At 36.9% G+C, this 17,633-nt stretch overlaps 1 protein-coding gene across 1 annotated transcript in view; it reads right to left on the reverse strand.

The window, feature by feature from the left end:
• Nucleotides 1-17,633, reverse strand: part of LOC136874453 (uncharacterized) — a 508,056-nt gene that overhangs the window by 32,860 nt on the left and 457,563 nt on the right. The window contains exon 3 of the mRNA XM_068227908.1: nucleotides 9,239-9,374. Coding sequence (XP_068084009.1) covers nucleotides 9,239-9,374 — 136 coding nt within the window. The remainder of the gene's footprint in view (nucleotides 1-9,238; nucleotides 9,375-17,633) is intronic.

Genomic DNA, 17,633 nt, shown 5'->3' on the forward strand with positions numbered 1-17,633 from the left:
CTTAATTAAATTTAAAGTAAACGCAGACCAACCTAACAGTTATATGCTAAGGGGGGAACGCTGGAATATTCCATTTAATCACACGTAGATATATTTACATAGTTATATGTTAATTCTGTCTTTATCTTGTGATGCCACATTCTCACGCCAGACTCCACCTTAGCGTCTCCCGACGGAGAACTCCTCAGGTATGTAGAACACTCCACGAACTCAAGGATTCAATGCAGATAGACATCCTAGCTCAAAAATCTCTCAGTATTTATAGGGGCGTGCTGATAGTTCTAGACCAACAACATTTTCTAATTGGTTGAATTTAATGTGATAAGGCAAGCTTTTATTTGGTTGATAAACCTAAGAACAGAGTTTCTTGCATTATCTAGCGCCCTCCAAACACTTTGTCTCTGATTTCCCGGGTCCAGACATTTACAGGCAAAGCATTTGTCGGTAAATAGTACTATAAACATAAAACTGGAGAGCCCATTCAGTGTAACTTTTAGGCCCAATTAAAACTTACTGCATGATAGCTAGTAGTTAGAGCAGGACCTTAGCATGGCTCCCTGGGAGGTAAATTGAAATCATGTAATATGTTCCCAACAGAATCGCGAGATAATGTAGCCAGTGTTCCTTGATAACGGCAGTAGGTGAAGTGGTAATATGATCGAATTATAAAATATAGGTGGATTGTGAGGTCTATAGCATTATTATCTGTTGTCCTGAAATGATTCCATGTCCGAAACTCGTACCTTGAATTACTGACACTTGTGGAGAAACTATCTACATTCCGTACCCTTGTAAGTTTATATACTACACTATACTACTAGGTTTGTATACTACACATCTGTATACGAACGTTGAACACGTCGCCACTACTTACTGGATGTGAAAGGTATTATTAATTTCTATATTAATATAATTAATTCTGTGATTAACTCGGACAATGAAGAAAACCCCAGAAGGAGAGTAATTATTGTACTCGAAGTGATTCATTCAATGAGGGCATAGACTTTTATATGTTATTCAAACCCTGCTACGGAATAAGAAATGTGGCAATAATTCGTATTATTATTTGAAATTTAATCTGAGGAGACAGCGGAGCGTGAATTTTAAAGAAGTAAAAATAATTCATTGAGTAATAAGTTAACGAGTTCCGCTTCGAGGCGCAGAGGGAGTTTTTAATTAAGTTGTCGATAGATACTGAAATGCCGACCTATTCACGTCTCTCGTGGAGATAATAACCCTGGACAAGAATTTTAATTTCCAGAGTGGCATGCGGCCTCCGAAGCATTTCGGATTTTTTCTCTTTCAAGAAGAAATGAGATCTCTACATGTGAGACACCAATCGAGTATTAATATTACAATTTTAACAATATTTCCGATTATAATTTTAACTTATCACATCCCGTACTAACGTATAATTTCGATGGCCTTACGTAGACTGAAGCAAACTATATTTATTTAATGAGCTAGTGTCACCAAGCGAAGTTTAAAGCATGGCATATTTTATGCTAGAGACAACCGTACGGGTTATTAATCGAACAGATAAGAGCTAACTTACGGTTCTGTGACGGTAGAAAATTCACTTGACAGTGTTACATGACATTATAAATCATAACTAATTTTGTTTGGTTGCAGAGCAATTATTTTCAGCATTCATTGCGTTGATATGAGTACAATATTTAAAAAAATACATTTTACAATAACAGCAAATACAGACATTTAAACTCACATCATCCACTCAGAAGCATTGTACTCTGTATGTTACTACATTGAATACTGTGACAAGAGTGTGAAATACTGATGTTCAGTATAATTGATACATTAATCATAACATCATATTACTAGAAAGGTGTTCCGCAATTTCTCATGGATATAAAAGCACGTAAATACTTCTTAATTAACTACGACCATGCAATTTGTTCATCCTGTAAGTATAATAGTTGTAGAAATTAAAACTGCCCAATTTTTTTTCTGTTTTCCACGAAATGATGTTAATATTACTTGGTTCTCTTTGTAGTATTAGTATATATTTTTGTACTGTTTTATTTACCGTACCAGAACCTACAAAATCAATTTCATGTCAATGTGTTCAGTTTTATGCCCAGATAACTCATCAAACAAAGAATCGAGTAAAACTTCTGGGTGCAATATAGAAAATGTACCGTGTAGAAAGGCATATCCTGGAGTTATCCACACTGTCAACATATTTCTCAGTGCTGTCTATCGGGGAAACTCTGAAGTCCATCCTATCACCATCAATGACGGTTATTAAGCCCATTAATAGGCTAACCTGTGTACATTAATATCCGTAAGACCCACGAGCAAGTGCAAGAACTTTTAAAAGAGTAATGTATCTCCGCGGGGTCGGTACACACTCACTTTCATAAGGTGTCAGTAACCGTGCACAATCAGTATTCCGCAGTCTCCTCCTAAGGTTTTACTAGTCCTCTTGCTCTGGAGTACAGGCTTACCTAGGTCGGGCAGCTGACTGCTTGGGCGAGGTAAATCACTAGGCCCTCACCATGCAATTCAAACTTTAATAACTATGTACAGACGGACGTCGTCCTAGTCGTTCTAGTGTTTTGATTATGTAAAATATAGGTTAAGAACTTTCTCATTTTCCATTTTATTTAAACTCGTAGGATTCTTTATAAAAATAAGCACCTGCTTGCATTAATTATTTATATTACTTTTAATTGTTTATTTATGTACTTATTCACCTGGAGCAGCCTAGAACATCTTGGAGCGGACGATTGTGGCACCGATTACCCTTCTCAGGGATATGAATACTCCTTCCCTCTGCGATGGAACACAACTCTCAGTCGAGAAACTGATGCCGAATATTTTTGAAGCCACTGTCGTGACTGGACATGACGCGGACGAAGTAGTATTCATTCCTCGGATAAAAATAATCCCTTCGGAAATCCAGCTTCAGTTTAGATGTCTGCAGTTCTCGGTTCGTTTGAGTTTCGCTATGTGCATCAACAAGTCGCTAAGAAAATTGCTTAAAGTTATAGGACTTGATCTTCGGAAACCTTGCTTCTCCCATGGCCAACTCTACCTTGGTTCTTCAAGAGTTGGAAAGGCAAACACTCTACACATCTTAGCTCCAAATGGAGGCGCACAATATATATTTTATCCGGAATCTCTTTATCGAAAAAATAGTTATTTAAAATATGGTCTTTTGAATAGTTTGAATGTTATTTGAACCATCCACCAAGCAATATTTTAGGTATTGAAATGTTAGCAGTATAATTAGAAAATCAGACAATTTAATTCGTTCAATTTATGTACAAATGATATAATCTAAGAAATTGGTCGATTCCTATCCTCATTTTAAATATTCTGATTCCCTTTATTACCACCAGTTAATATATCCAACGGTACTTTTCCCCTACACGTTGCATATAAATATATGGGTTGATTAATCCAGCCATAATAATATTGACAAATAATTTACATACTGCTATATTTTGTAGTTTGCTTAACAAGAATTCTCACTTAATTCGCCTTCATTCGTTGCCAATAATGCATTCTGACACTTATTTGTGGCAGCAAAGAACAAATGCTTTATGAAGACGCGTATGTGTGCCCATTCGTTTCTGTCTACCTTACAATCATTCCAATTCATTCCTATGTAAATACGTATAAATGTGCATTATAAATGTTCAGCGGACCGTTAATACGCTCAACAAGAAGAAAACAAACATGAAAAGAGCACTCCAATTACTTACACTACACTCGAGGTAAGCAGCCCTCTTTCACAGAACTTTCTAATTCAAAGAATTGTAATGTGGAAAGTGCCTCAAGTTGGAAGCAGCGTTGTAACTGCTTGGAATGAAATGTAAGCAGCCTCTAATTGTTCCAATTAAAAACCCTTTGCGGGATGTTGAGTTTCCAGGAGAAATGTTTCACATTTCGGTAAGGTCTTTCCTCGGGAAGGAACTATACGTTATTTATAAAGTGTAACAAATCGTACACTGCACTCAGAGTTACTGAATTCATTGATGGAAATTATCCGTATTGTTAGGTCACTTTGTAGATGCATCGGCCTTGCTGATACGTCAAAGCCCGTGGTAACTGACGCTCACCATCTTCACCGTTAGTCAGCAACTAAAACTGAATATCCAGTCCATGATCTGCGTGAGATTGAAATTTTAGACATTCTTCTAATTTCTTTTTACTAATCGTTGAAGGGTTAATTTTATAATAAGAGCAGAAATGTCATCTTGATAGATGTGTGGCAGCAGAATGGTCAAGGCACTCCAATTAACAAGAGTGAGTCAGTGTGATGGTATTGTGTTCACGTTCTAGGGATTTAGACCATGGTTTTCTTATAGCTGAACGATATTAGAGAAATTGAGGAAAAATGCTTTCAAGCTCCCCCCAATTCCTTATATTATTACATCATATTTATGCACGATTTCCTTACCATTTCCATAGTAATCTTCTTAATTAACCGACGCTAATAAGCACAGGGTTTTGCAGTCGACAAAAGCATTCCCCATAACACCATTTCCTATGTCACTTGGTTCGTTACTATGACAACTGAGTAATATTCCTACCAGAAATGATAGTATCCTTCTTCTTCTCCATCTTATCCTTATTTACGTGTCTTTCCCTCGCATCACGATGGAGATCAGTAGCATGATATGTTTCTATTCCGTAGCTGTCCCAAACATTTTAATCGTATTATTTATTTATTTATCGTATGGCATATAAATACAGTATATACAGAAACAAGAAAGCAAGTACATTATATTTTAGTGTCCAAAGATGTTATCCATTCTAGAGCCTCTGTATTGGCCTCTAGAAAATCAAACCAATCTCCGGGGAAGGCTCTTCTGCTACACTCCTTTACAGTGTGTTCGATGGTTTGAGAAGGAGCACCACAGTCACCCTCGGGGATTGTATCTTTCCCCATTTATACAGTGACGCAGCACAGACACAATGATCACATCGAATCCTATTAAGGATGGTCCAAGTTCTTCTTGGGAGAACAGACCTCGAATTAGGTGGGAAGAAAGGCCAGAGATGTTCACCTGTTTTTGAGATCCAATCTTCCTTCCATTGGGCATACGGGTTGAAATTGTCTTCTGTGAGCTTCTGAGCGAACTTAACTGGCGGATGTCTAGATTTTAACCGGTTCCTCTGAAGGTCAGGAATATTGGAGTGAATGGGCAAGTCACGGTTCTCATTTATCTTGGAGTATTCTCTCAACAGTCCTTGTGCTCTACGGAATGAAGGAGGCATGATGTTGCTCAAGACAGGAAGCCAGTGGGTAGGAGTTGGTCTTATTATTTTAATCGTATTTAGGTCAAACTAAAATAGAAGATCCAGTCCATGAGCTGTGTAAGAGTGAAATTTTAGACATACTTCTAACTGTCTTTTTATCATCGTTGAAGTGTTATTTTTTATAATTACAGCAGTAATGTCATCTTGGTAGATGTCTGGCAGCAGAATGGTCACGTTATTCTTCGCTGCCCAGAACCTCATAGTCCATATAATTTTCTTTGGAGTATTACTTGCAGATATTATCTTAATCATATTACCACGGTATTTAAGTTCTCTCCTCTTGATGGCATTAATAATTTAAAGTTGTTTCTTCATAAGATTCAAAACTTCTAAATTGATAATTTTCGTTGTCCAAGGTATTTCGATTATCCTCCGGTATGTGAAAATGTAAAATGCCTATGGTCTCTTGAACTAGGTATCTATTAATATTCAAACTTTTACGCGCAAAGCAGAATGCTAAATACATAACTTTGAAGAAGTCACATGCTAAGTGATAAAGACAGATTACGATTATACAAAAAAACTGTTTTTTTAACACCACCACTTTCCTGTTATAAACCATCCGCTGTATTTGCTTTACGTTCAGTCTCGAGTCCACAATGCTCCTGGTTTCATTAACTATAGTGAGCAGTTCTCGTACAGCCTGCAGACTGGTTACGATATCATCGGTATACCTGATATTATTAACGAGACGTTAAATATTATAGGTGATAGAAATTAGCCTTAACGAACTCCCTTCATAACATAGAATTTTTCTGAAGACTGACTTTTACCCTAACATTCTGATTTCAGCTGAAATTTCCAAGCAATGATAATGCTCCATAGTTCTATGCTTTATTCTTTAATATATCCCTTATTATAGCTCCTTCGGCAAAAATGTACCGTATAAACAACCTTTACTTAATGTGAACCCCACAGTCGTCAGCACTGAAGATAGTTTTCCGTGGTTACCCATTTTCACACCAGTCAAATGTTGGAGCTGTACCTTAATGAAAGCCAAGGTCACAATGCATTCTGATAGGTGCTCGAAACGCTCACTCACAAATTGACGGATTCACTATTCAGCCAACAGTACTCAATGGGACTTCAAACACCTAGGACTTCTTATGACAAACATCTCAGTTGGCATGAACATATCGTTAATATTTGTCAGCGAGTATTTTACTCCTTAGATTCTTTGAAGAATCTCAGACAATTATTGGCGTGAAAAGTAAGTGAATTCTATGACGTAGTTTCCAATAACCTTAGCACATCACATTCTAAACATCTTCAACGAACCCACAATGCACATGTTGGATTTATCATTAGTATACCACTGTTCGAACATATCTCACAAGCGTTCTCGGAACTCGAGATGTTACGTTTGAAAGAACGATGGAATCTTCTCTCTGTCATCACCTCACATCACATGCTGACCCTAAGCAACCCACCTACTTCTACAAATCCACAAATTGGATCCTTATAAGGTTCTATGCCAGTATACACATTTCCCGATCAGGTGGCTACAGTAAGTCAATTGCTGACACTTCAAGCTGCACCTGGAATTTCTTACATGCTGAAATTACTGTAGAAGGTCCGAGCGAGTTGGCCGTGCGGTGAGGATCGCGCAGCTATGTGCTTGCATTTCGGAGATAGCGGGTTCGCACCCCACAGTCGTCAGCACTGAAGATAGTTTTCCGTGGTTACCCATTTTCACACCAGTCAATTGTTGGAGCTGTACCTCAATTAAAGCCAAGGTCACTTCCCACTGCTAGCTCTTTCCTATTCCGTCGTCGCCATAAGACCTATCTGTGTCGGTGGGACGTAAAACAAATTGTATATAAAGTAGGAACATATTAAATGTATTGCACTTTAAGAAGCAATACAGAAAATAACTCCCATGGTATTGCAGCCCTGAAGAGCCTTGGCCTACCAAGCGACCGCTGTTCAGCCCGAAGGCCTGCAGGTTACGAAGTGTCGTGCAGTCAGCACGGCGAATCCCCTTGGCCGTTATTCTTGGCTTTCTACACCGGGGTTGCTACCTCACCGTCGGATAACGCCTCACTTCTAATGACGTAGGCTGAGTGGACCTTGACCCAGCCCTCAGATCCAGGTAAAAATCCCTGACGTGGCCATGAATCGAATCCGGGGGCTCTGGGTAACATGCAGGCACGCTACCCGGGGTCGGCATAATGCAGGAAGTGGATTTACAAAGTTAACAAGCTTACATTGGAATAAATGTACATATGAATTAAACAGTTAATAAAATTAAATAATTTTTGTACAATTTGCTTTACATCGCACCGAAAAAGATAGGTCTTTCGGCGGCGATTGGATAGGAAAGTGAGAAGGAATCGCCCGTGGCCTTAATTAAGGTACAGTTGCAGTTTGCCTGGGGTGAAAATGGGAAAGTACGGAAATCATATCCAGGTTTGCGGACAGTGAGGATCGAACTCGCAATCTCCCGAATGCAAGGTGTCAGCTACGTGGCCCAAACTGCGCAGCCACTACATTTTAAACCTACGTTAAACATTAAGGTAAAATCACTCACTTATAAGATCACTGTAGATACGAATATCCAGTTGCAATAAAATAAGTTGTCGTATTTCAAATACCGTTCAATGTGAGGACGGACAGAACAGCAGGTTTCATTTCTCTCGATCTAAAATACGGCATTTAATTAATAAATTAAAAATAAATGTTTGGAAATGAGATTTTCTTCAATTTATTTAACGTACTCGTGTTTGATGAAACTAATGTTTCAAGATTTGTCGTGAAGTTCCTGACAGTTATAATAACTGCAAGTATCGAAATTATTATTCCACTTTCGGTAGAAATTCCTGAAACATTAAAGTTTGGAAATGTTATTTTACAAATCTATTAATCGATTGTTTTTCCAAACTGCTCATATTTATGGAGAAGTTCGACATTTCTCTGTTGGACCCCTTAACATTGCTACATCACAATACTCTATATACCCTATTCATAAAATATGTATAGCCTTTAGCACAACCTGTGCGACCGTAAATTCTATGTAGACGTTTTTCCTTAATATGTTAACAAGCAGACAAACAGATAGATGAAAATTGAACTGATCCTAATTTCGATATAAAGATGAAATATGAGCTAAAAGTCGAAGTGTGCAGACGAAGTTGCATATTTTTTAAACGTAGATTTAAATTGGAAACAAGGGCACTCAAAATTGAGAAATATGTTTAGGTTTCACCCACAAATATTCATCATCTGCTTCTGCTGAAGGTTCTCCAACTTCCGGAAGATAAGATTAAATTTGATTCCTTTAGCGAAATATTATTTGTATCTTCTGGCTGCTCAGGCAGACCATGACGCGTTAGGTCACCACTACGAAAAATATGAGGAAACTATCAGTTTTCGACGTAATATTACGTACCAACAGCTCAGTATTAGATGAGAAATTAAAATACAAAGGCGTAGAACAAGTCAGGGTTCGAAAAGGAGCCCAATACAACAAATATTCAGATGATGATTATTATCAAACATCAGTTTCGAACGGCCGGCTGCACCACTTTACTTGCATTCTAAACAAGTACCTTCCAAAGTAAGTAATTTGTTATGAATTGAGGCTGGACAACTTAATGAAGAAGTACATCATAAAAGATTCAAGGACGTATTGAAGAAGTGCCAAATTGACATCGCTAAATAGGAGCATGTAGCGTCCCATGTGGTGGTGTATGTCCTCGGCGGCTCACAAACGTCGAACGAACATGACGAAACACCAGTCCGATAGAAGGCACAGAAGAAAAGAATGAGAAAATTAGGTTCAACTCATAGATTTTGTGCCAGCAGTGACTGGCTCTGGCAGCATATTAATAAGAAATTATATATAGTAATTTCATAGCGTACCATATATAAAAAATATGCTTTGGGTATAATTATCGTTGTATGCAAGTAGATTACAAATCGATGGATAAAAAGCAATGCTACTTACCAACGACCGTCATGTTACTAATCCTGTAGACAGTTTTAAAATTTGGGGCCTCCGTAGATATTTCACATCGGTAGCGCCCACTGCTGTTAAAGGTGAGTCTAGTCAGCGTCACATTCTCCATATTACAACGTGTATCCTGAAAATAATAGTAGTAATTCATGTGTTTGGAACTAACAAATAAAAATGAGGCAGTGCGAATGTTCTTTTAAATAGCACTAAAATGTATTACAATTCTATATATTAGGACCCATAACTACATAAATATGTAAATTATATCCTATATTCTCATCTCTCTACATGAAGAACTTGAGAGAAACAGGAAATTACATGACGTTGTGCAGGCAACAACAATTTCAAAATTTAAACAAAAAAGAAATAATCAATGGACAAAAGAAAATGAGCAGTAAATCTTACAACCAAGTAATGTACAGTGGTATTATATATTTGTATTTATATTTGTAAGACTGTAACGTATTTAGAAATAAGCTATTATTGTATTGTCAATATTTTGTAACTCTGCCAATATTTAATCTTGCATTGCGCCATAAGAGCCTCGGCTCAGGTACCCTTTCTTGAGTAAATAAATAAAGATATCATCCCTCGTGATAAAAATTTCAAATGCTTTAAATCAAATGTTACCGAATAATATAACGCAAATGTAGTCTTCTGTTCCTTTCGACTACATCGTAGCTCAAACTAATTTCATATTTAGATAACAACCTTCAATAAGTGAAAAATGTACACAAAACATGAATATACATGCCTGCCATAGATCTACAACAAAAATTTGTATAATCAACAATAGACCATTCGTTAAAAAATGAAGCCCTCTTTGTGTAAGGTTGAATATTTTAAGATGAATTATAAACCATTCTGCTGTAAATAAATACATTATACCAGTATTCAGCCTACACCACCATCATACTTTATGATTCATGAGCTAACCAATTTCAAGATAATAACCGATGTTTTAATGATCAGTTTCCTGGGAAGTGCTGTATTACACTGATGAAGTCCTTTATGGTGTAAACTGCAAGTATCTTGAGGGGGTAACTACTATCTAGCCAGCGGATCTCCGTCATATGCTGATAAGAATAACAGATACATCTTGGTATCCCATTCTTCCAGCAATTTTACAGTGATAGCACGTCTTCTTCTTGCTTTATGACCGCATAGGATCACTTTGTTCAGTCCATCGTTTAGCTCCCTCTGAAGGGATTGTTCGGGCTTTGCGGTCATGCCAGTACTTCTTCAGACTCCCCGATCTTCGTGCCCTTTCCTCGGTTGAAAATGTGCGTGTTGTTGGTTTGCTTCGCGTAAGAGTAAAGCAGAGGTTTGTATTCTTGAGTTTTGTATTCAATTTTGTCTTATTTGTGTGGCTGGCGTATCTCTCTCCCTCGCTGTATTTCTCGATTGAATGTAGATTTTCTGACACACATATAAGAAAGATAAAATCATCAAATTTGGGGCGGGCATTCATACAACCAATGGCCATACGGGAAGCAAATTTAATGGTTCTAGCTTATACATAATGTGCCATTTCAGTGTTACCTAAAGATGCGGTCGGAACAAAAATGGAGTCTGAACCTCCAAAAACAACGAATATTTAAACGCCAGATAATACCATGAACTAAGATGGCAATATTTTCGTCAAGCGCTTGTAAAAGGATCGAGACATAGAAGGCAGTGAAAAGGAACGAAGTGAGAAGATTTTTACGAGCGATTATTGAAAAAAAAAATGAAAAAAAACTACATTCACTTAATTTGCATACAAGAAGCAACATAGCCAATCGCCCAAAAGAAGATATTAGAGTATTAGAATTCCATACTAGATACAAGAAGAAAACTTCGTTGACGACTACACTCCAGATTATTGGCAAGAGATATTAGTTCGCTTCGCGAAATTTAAAGACTCCAAAACTAAATATAAAAGTTGTAACAGGGATACGTCACAACAGTCCTTTGACGACGCATTACCCGATACTGTCAGTTTTAAGCAACTAAAGGAGTAGAATCTCGACCATAATATTTAGAAGGGATATATAAAACACAATTTGCTCACTTCGAGTATAACAATCAATTTCATTTATCCCATACTGCTAGTTGTCTATAACATCACCTTATCCAGGAAAGACGATCATTCTACATAAGCAGGCAATAACAGAACATAGCCCTAAGATGACGATGCTAACTAAAACCACATATTATTCTATTCCAATTGCTCAAGCCATGCTCAAGATGTTCTAAGAAGATGGGAGGCGAAACTACCCAGATGAGCGCCGCAGGATGACGTTGCCAGCCAGAATATGACCAAAGCTCAGATGAGACGTGCCCGAGCATTCCCAGATACCTAGGGAAATTAGAGGAGGCGTGTCTGCATGTCCAGTCACCCGGACAGGAGCCAACTACAGAAGCTGCTGAATGAGATAAGTCCGTTTTTAAGTTAATGTTCAAATAAGAAATATTTATTTTCCTTTTATTAAAGTGCGGAGTTACTCTGTATGAAAGAAATGATGAAATACGAATAGTGGATTACGAGTTAGGTTAAAGGTGGTGAGGTAATCTTTACACCCGAAACGTCAGATCCCTATGTAGGAAGTCAGTCAGTGATAAAAGCCTATGTTCGAAATACTGTCAATATAGTGTGAGAAAGGTTAGTTTCTTTAATGTATTGGTGAATTGTACACAACGTCAGAATGGAAGTTAGGTATGTGAGTGATGGTATATGACTGAAGAAGAGTAAGATAGAGATCGTTCATATGAAGTGCTTGCCATATAAACGAAGGTGGTAATGTCATTTTTGGGAATTATGAAGGAATCAAAGCTCTAGTGGAATAAGTAAGTTCACAAGCCATGATGATGGTAAGAGATACGTCGAGTGAGAATAGGATGATATATATATATAAGGTAATTGAAATGTGATATTCATTTAAAGTGTGAAACAATAGTTATTTAATGAAAGTGATGATGTGAGATTGGTAATTAATGATGGTAGTAGTTGTTGTTCTTCGTGAGTATAATCATGGTCATGTTGATGTGGACACAGTATCCCAAGTTGAGCTTTGTGAAGTGTTTAGTGAATTTATTATGTTTCCCTTCAATTATTTACCTATGAGTAAGCACAGACTAGGTTAGAATACGATCGAAATGACATCCGTCTCTTGACAATTATGCGTGAACTCACAATGGATTTCCTAACTAGGAGGATAAGTTTGAACGTGTTCACACCTTCATATATATTTCCTGATTATAAGATTCTTCTCATGTGAGATGAACTTTAGGGTTGTTTCTTAGGCGATATCTAGTATCACTGATGACTGACTGCAGGCATACGAGTTACTATTTTGAGGTAGAGTCTTCATCTAAAGTAGACCATGTAAGCCAAGTATATTTTTGATGAAATTATGATATTATCTACTTGGTAATATAATATAATCGCATAAATACGCACTCGAAGTTGTGAGTAAACTCAAGTTAAGAGTTATATACTTAATATTATGAATGTAATGTTTAACCATTTGTTGGAGGGCATACATTAATTTAAAAGGGACTTATCGATATCCATGCAGAGGAATGTCAAGAAGCATAAACATTACTTGTAATACAACACCTATCAGATGTTATAATTCTACGAGGACATTTTTCCGAGTTAATCTGGTTGTGTATTTTGACACAATGAACTAGGAGGAAGAAAAATTATTTCATTTTTGTAGATCAACATAAATAGGATCAGGGAAACAGAATAGTCGATTGAAATGTTTCGAAAAATCATATAGGAAAGTTGTGATTCCAGTTCATAAAGGTTTAATCCCAGATACAAGTATACGTCCTGCATATTTTCAAAACCGCTCTCAATCGACGACTTTGTATATATTGTGCTATACTGTAAATATTGTTTTTCCTCGTTAGATGAATCTAATAATCCCAATCTAATAATCCCAATCTAATATTTTTTCTACTTACTTTAATAATCCTTTACTCAATTTGATATTTTTACCTAGTTAATTTTTCAATCATTGAATGTTTTAATTATCCAATGTTCTGCCTAATCAATGTTCTCATTAGCAAGTGTATTTATTAGGTAATATTTTATTGAGCAACAATATTATCCTTGAATATTTCCAATATCTGACATGTTAATCACTTAATCACCTATGATTACCACTACTCAACATTTTTGTCCGATATTGATATTTATTAAATTTCTTTCCTACCAAAAGAACAGACATTACATACAAGTTATTTGTGTTGGAGAGTTTTTAAGATGGTAAATAAGTAATTTGCCAAGTACTCTGACAGGACACTTGGTATTTCGAGAAGCCTAATTCCGTCAAGGATGAACCTCAGACGTAGGCATAGCCCATCAATTTTTATTATCACCTTCAAAGAGGAAAGCATGATATCTATTATATGGAATAAGCTGAGTCCATAATAAAATGTTGTATGTTAAAGCATCAATCTTTCTTTTAATGTTTTTTTAGAATAGTGACTTAGTCTTAAGTACTTGTTTTCATAACAACTCGGTAAACCATAGGGAACTCTAGCCAGTAGCGTGTAGGAGACGTCCTTCGACGTGGATTAGAGGTTTCCTAAAACATAACTTGATGTTTCTTTTCTTTCAACCGGAACTCATAGCCCATGTATATGTATGATCACAGTTTAAGCTATGCTGGATCTCGTGTGTCCTCTCCTGGACGCAGGGACGGCGCAATAAGTATACAGAAAATGATGTAAAATTTTAAAAATGTACCAAAATTTCACACTATTCAACATTTAGAACTCAATCTAACCCGTCAAAGCCCAATGTCACCTACAAGTGACATCTAATATTAAGAACATTTCCTGCCCATCAAGCTGTTTGAACTTTTCTGCCTGTTGGAAGTATTTAAGGAAAGGTCTTATAATTTGGAATGGATCGTTTTTGAACTCGCAGCCTGCACTGATCAATCAGCTATCGCTCAGAAGAAAGAGGAAAGAGACTGGATTGAAGTGGTGAAGCAACCGCAAGTTATTGTGGCATGGAAAGAGTGTGATAAAAGGTAATTTTATTTTGCATTTTATGCATGCATATTGCTTAAAGGTTCAATAATGAAAGTGATACATTCTTAAGCATTATATTATAATTTAAGTACATTATGTTATTGCCATGAAAAGCCATGCTGTCACCTGTAGGTCACATCAAGTAGGCCTTTTTGTCCAGTTTCAATTTTGAATAGTATCTGATATTCACTTCACGTTTTCTCTCTCTCTTCAGTCTGATACTGGATGAGCTAGTACAAATGTTGGAAGATGATAGTAATAATGCACCCCAGATGATATTATTATGCTTTCCTGAAAATGATGGGCAGTTTACGGATGAGATAGGTGGCGATGAAGCAACTGATTCTGTCGATGTCAATCCCCTTCCTGGTAGAATGTCAAGGTTGACAGTGTAAATATATGTGATATCAGCTTATGATGGTATGCCGATACCTTCTAATGAAATGCAGCAGGCATCTGGTGTTTCTAGGACAAATAAACCAGCATCATCTACGAAAAGATACAATACATTGTGGGCAGCTACAGAGAAGAATAATTCTTCTTACTCTTATTTTATTTTCCGATTGGGTGAGGTGACATGCACGAGGAACCTTCTGGATATGACGGACCGCAACTGTCTGCAGTTCAGTGTTTTAAGTTACTGCTCATTGTAGAAGAAGAATAATCTCATTATAAAAATGTCGAAGTTATACGCTCCGCACAAGAACTATATGCTAGAAATAAATGTGGTCAATTTCTACGCGATTTGGTTACGTCATAGACTTTGAGCCTTACCAAGGGTCTAAATAGGCTCCGAATCCGGGACAGTCCGAATATGCGTTAGGGGCAGCACTTGCCCTCACACTAACATGTAGGCTACCAGCAAGCTGCGAACTGTAACTACACTGACCAGTGTCACCTACAGGTGACACCCATATATTTTCTTTGTGGACCACATTTCGTGCAGATTTTTGGTTTTGCATTGTTTTTTGTAGTATAGCTAACATAATCTGAAAGGAAATACATAGATTTGTTTCCTGCACTGTGTTTGGGCTTTGACGGGCTAACCCATAAATATTCTTGATACGAGAAAATATTTGTAGGACCGAAGATGTAGAACGATAAATGGGACGACTGATGGCATAAACCGTTTTTTGATATGATATACCGTTTAGGAGGAGTATATATCGAAATGAAGGTCTGCGCTTATAAACACGCCCATGATTATGTGTCATCTATTTAAATCAAATCGTAACAACCGTGTCTCTTGACTTTGACTGTTTTGGCGAAATTTCCCTACAGTTATCCGTTTCAGGTGTAATAATGACCATCTGCATATTTATTGGGTTTGATGTCTGTTTGTCTGTTTGTTTGTCTGAGTTCTTATAACTTGAAAACGACTGGATATTATAACCTTCCAATGTATGTCAGGATGAGGTTGGTGAACACATTGGAAGTTTATGTCGAGAAATAATGTCAATGAAATCTTATGTCCGGTTATCACACCTCCAGATGAATTAGAAGGCAGTTGATTTGTCTAATTACGTGAACGGCATCGCTGAATTGAAGATATCAGCGGATTGATAACGAGCTCTAAACCCCGTGGTATCTCGGAAATATTAGTAGAAAGTTAAACATCGGGAAACATAGGGCAGGATTAAATGAATAATACGTATTCCTCAAGTAAACTTTCCTAAATGCATGAACGGCAGAATATCTATGACAGAATGTTACTGAGGGCCATGAAATATGTAAATAATAAATTCATATGAGAGGGCCATACCTTGTACATCTAGTCTCGCACGATCCGACGATCGAGATGAAGAAAAGAAACTGTCGATTACTAACCTAAATACGAGGCGGCAATTATTAAATAAGTTCCTTTGCTAGTACAGCTGATTTGTACGAGATCGTCTTACATTATGTGTCAAATGTTTCCAATTGTCAGGAACATATGGGAGCTAGAAGCTGAGAAGAATTCTGAAAAGCAAACCGTCTGCAATTATTATGTTGTGGTAGAATCTGTTTTGTCTCTGAAGAAGTTGACACACTCTCAATCTGCATCTCAGAAAGATCGGAAGCAAGAATTCATAGGGAAAAGATTGTATTGAAAGGAAATATTAAAGAGATATTGGCATATTTTAAACATATAATATTGTAAAACAAGATATCTTGTTATTGAATGAAAAATGCAAGTGTATCATTTGAACTGTAAAAATTGTATTAAGGTGTATAACCTTGTTCTAATTGATATCTCTGAGTTTCAGGTAATATGGAACCGTCAGCAATTAATTATTCCGATGAAATGAGTGCACGTATCAACATGAACAACTAAAATAGAGGGACCTCAAAGGATCTGACCAGAAATGTGATGGACAATACTTGATAATGTTATTGAGTGAGAGCTGAACTCGGAAGGTGACACCGTCGTGGAGCAACAACCCAGGATGAGTACTTGAATATCTTATATATTCCGCCACGTAATTGCTTATTGTAGTTGTAGAGTAGTACTTATTTTGTTGTCGATTTGACATGAACAATTTTAACTTGAAAGCGACCGTTATTTGTTGGACATTGCGTTGTAATACTTATGATCGTTACGTCTAGTGTGGTGAGCCAGACTACGTTGTGATAATATGCGATGGTTGTGAAAGATTTCTTTAATGTTTGTTAGCAAGGTTTTACGGAAGATTTTTCGACATGGATGTTATTGGTATCGTAATGGTGTTATGGTATTGAACGTTAATTTAACTTGTAGCTCAGAATACCTCGGAGGAGCTCGGTATTTTGCGACGTGCGATTTTGTGGTCTTCAAAATGTTATGTGCTTGTGTGGAAATACAGTGTTTTGATAATAGAAGTGTGATACTATTGTGGTGACATGGAGTTAATGCGGCAACGTATTTAGTAATTTTACGTAATTGCCTGAATAGATTGTTCTTTAGTATTGTGAATTCGCTGTGCATGACGAGTTGTGCGATGTAATAAGGTGTTAGTTACGGTAGGATCTTTGAAAGTATTTACGTGGATAGAGAGATGTGATGATTATAGACGTGTCATTAGGATTGCGAATTTTATGATGATATTATGTGAAGGTCCTGATGATAGTATTGACGGTAGGAACCATGTTGGTCATGCGTGAATTTTGATGTTGTCGTGATGAATAATTTATTTAGGTACGAGGCCGTATTTTAGAATAATGTTATAGGATGTTGCACTCACGAACACTAGTAGTTGGTCGTCACATTTATCCTATTTAAATACAAGATTGACCCGAGTGCACGATATTAAAGGGATGTTTAGGATCTTCGCAAGATAATCGGTAACGTAAAGATATTGAGGTCATGTCGTAAAGGAAATATGATCTTCTATGGTAA

Source organism: Anabrus simplex, chromosome 5 (genome assembly GCF_040414725.1).
Source record: "Anabrus simplex isolate iqAnaSimp1 chromosome 5, ASM4041472v1, whole genome shotgun sequence".
Classification (NCBI taxonomy): Eukaryota; Metazoa; Arthropoda; class Insecta; order Orthoptera; family Tettigoniidae; genus Anabrus; species Anabrus simplex.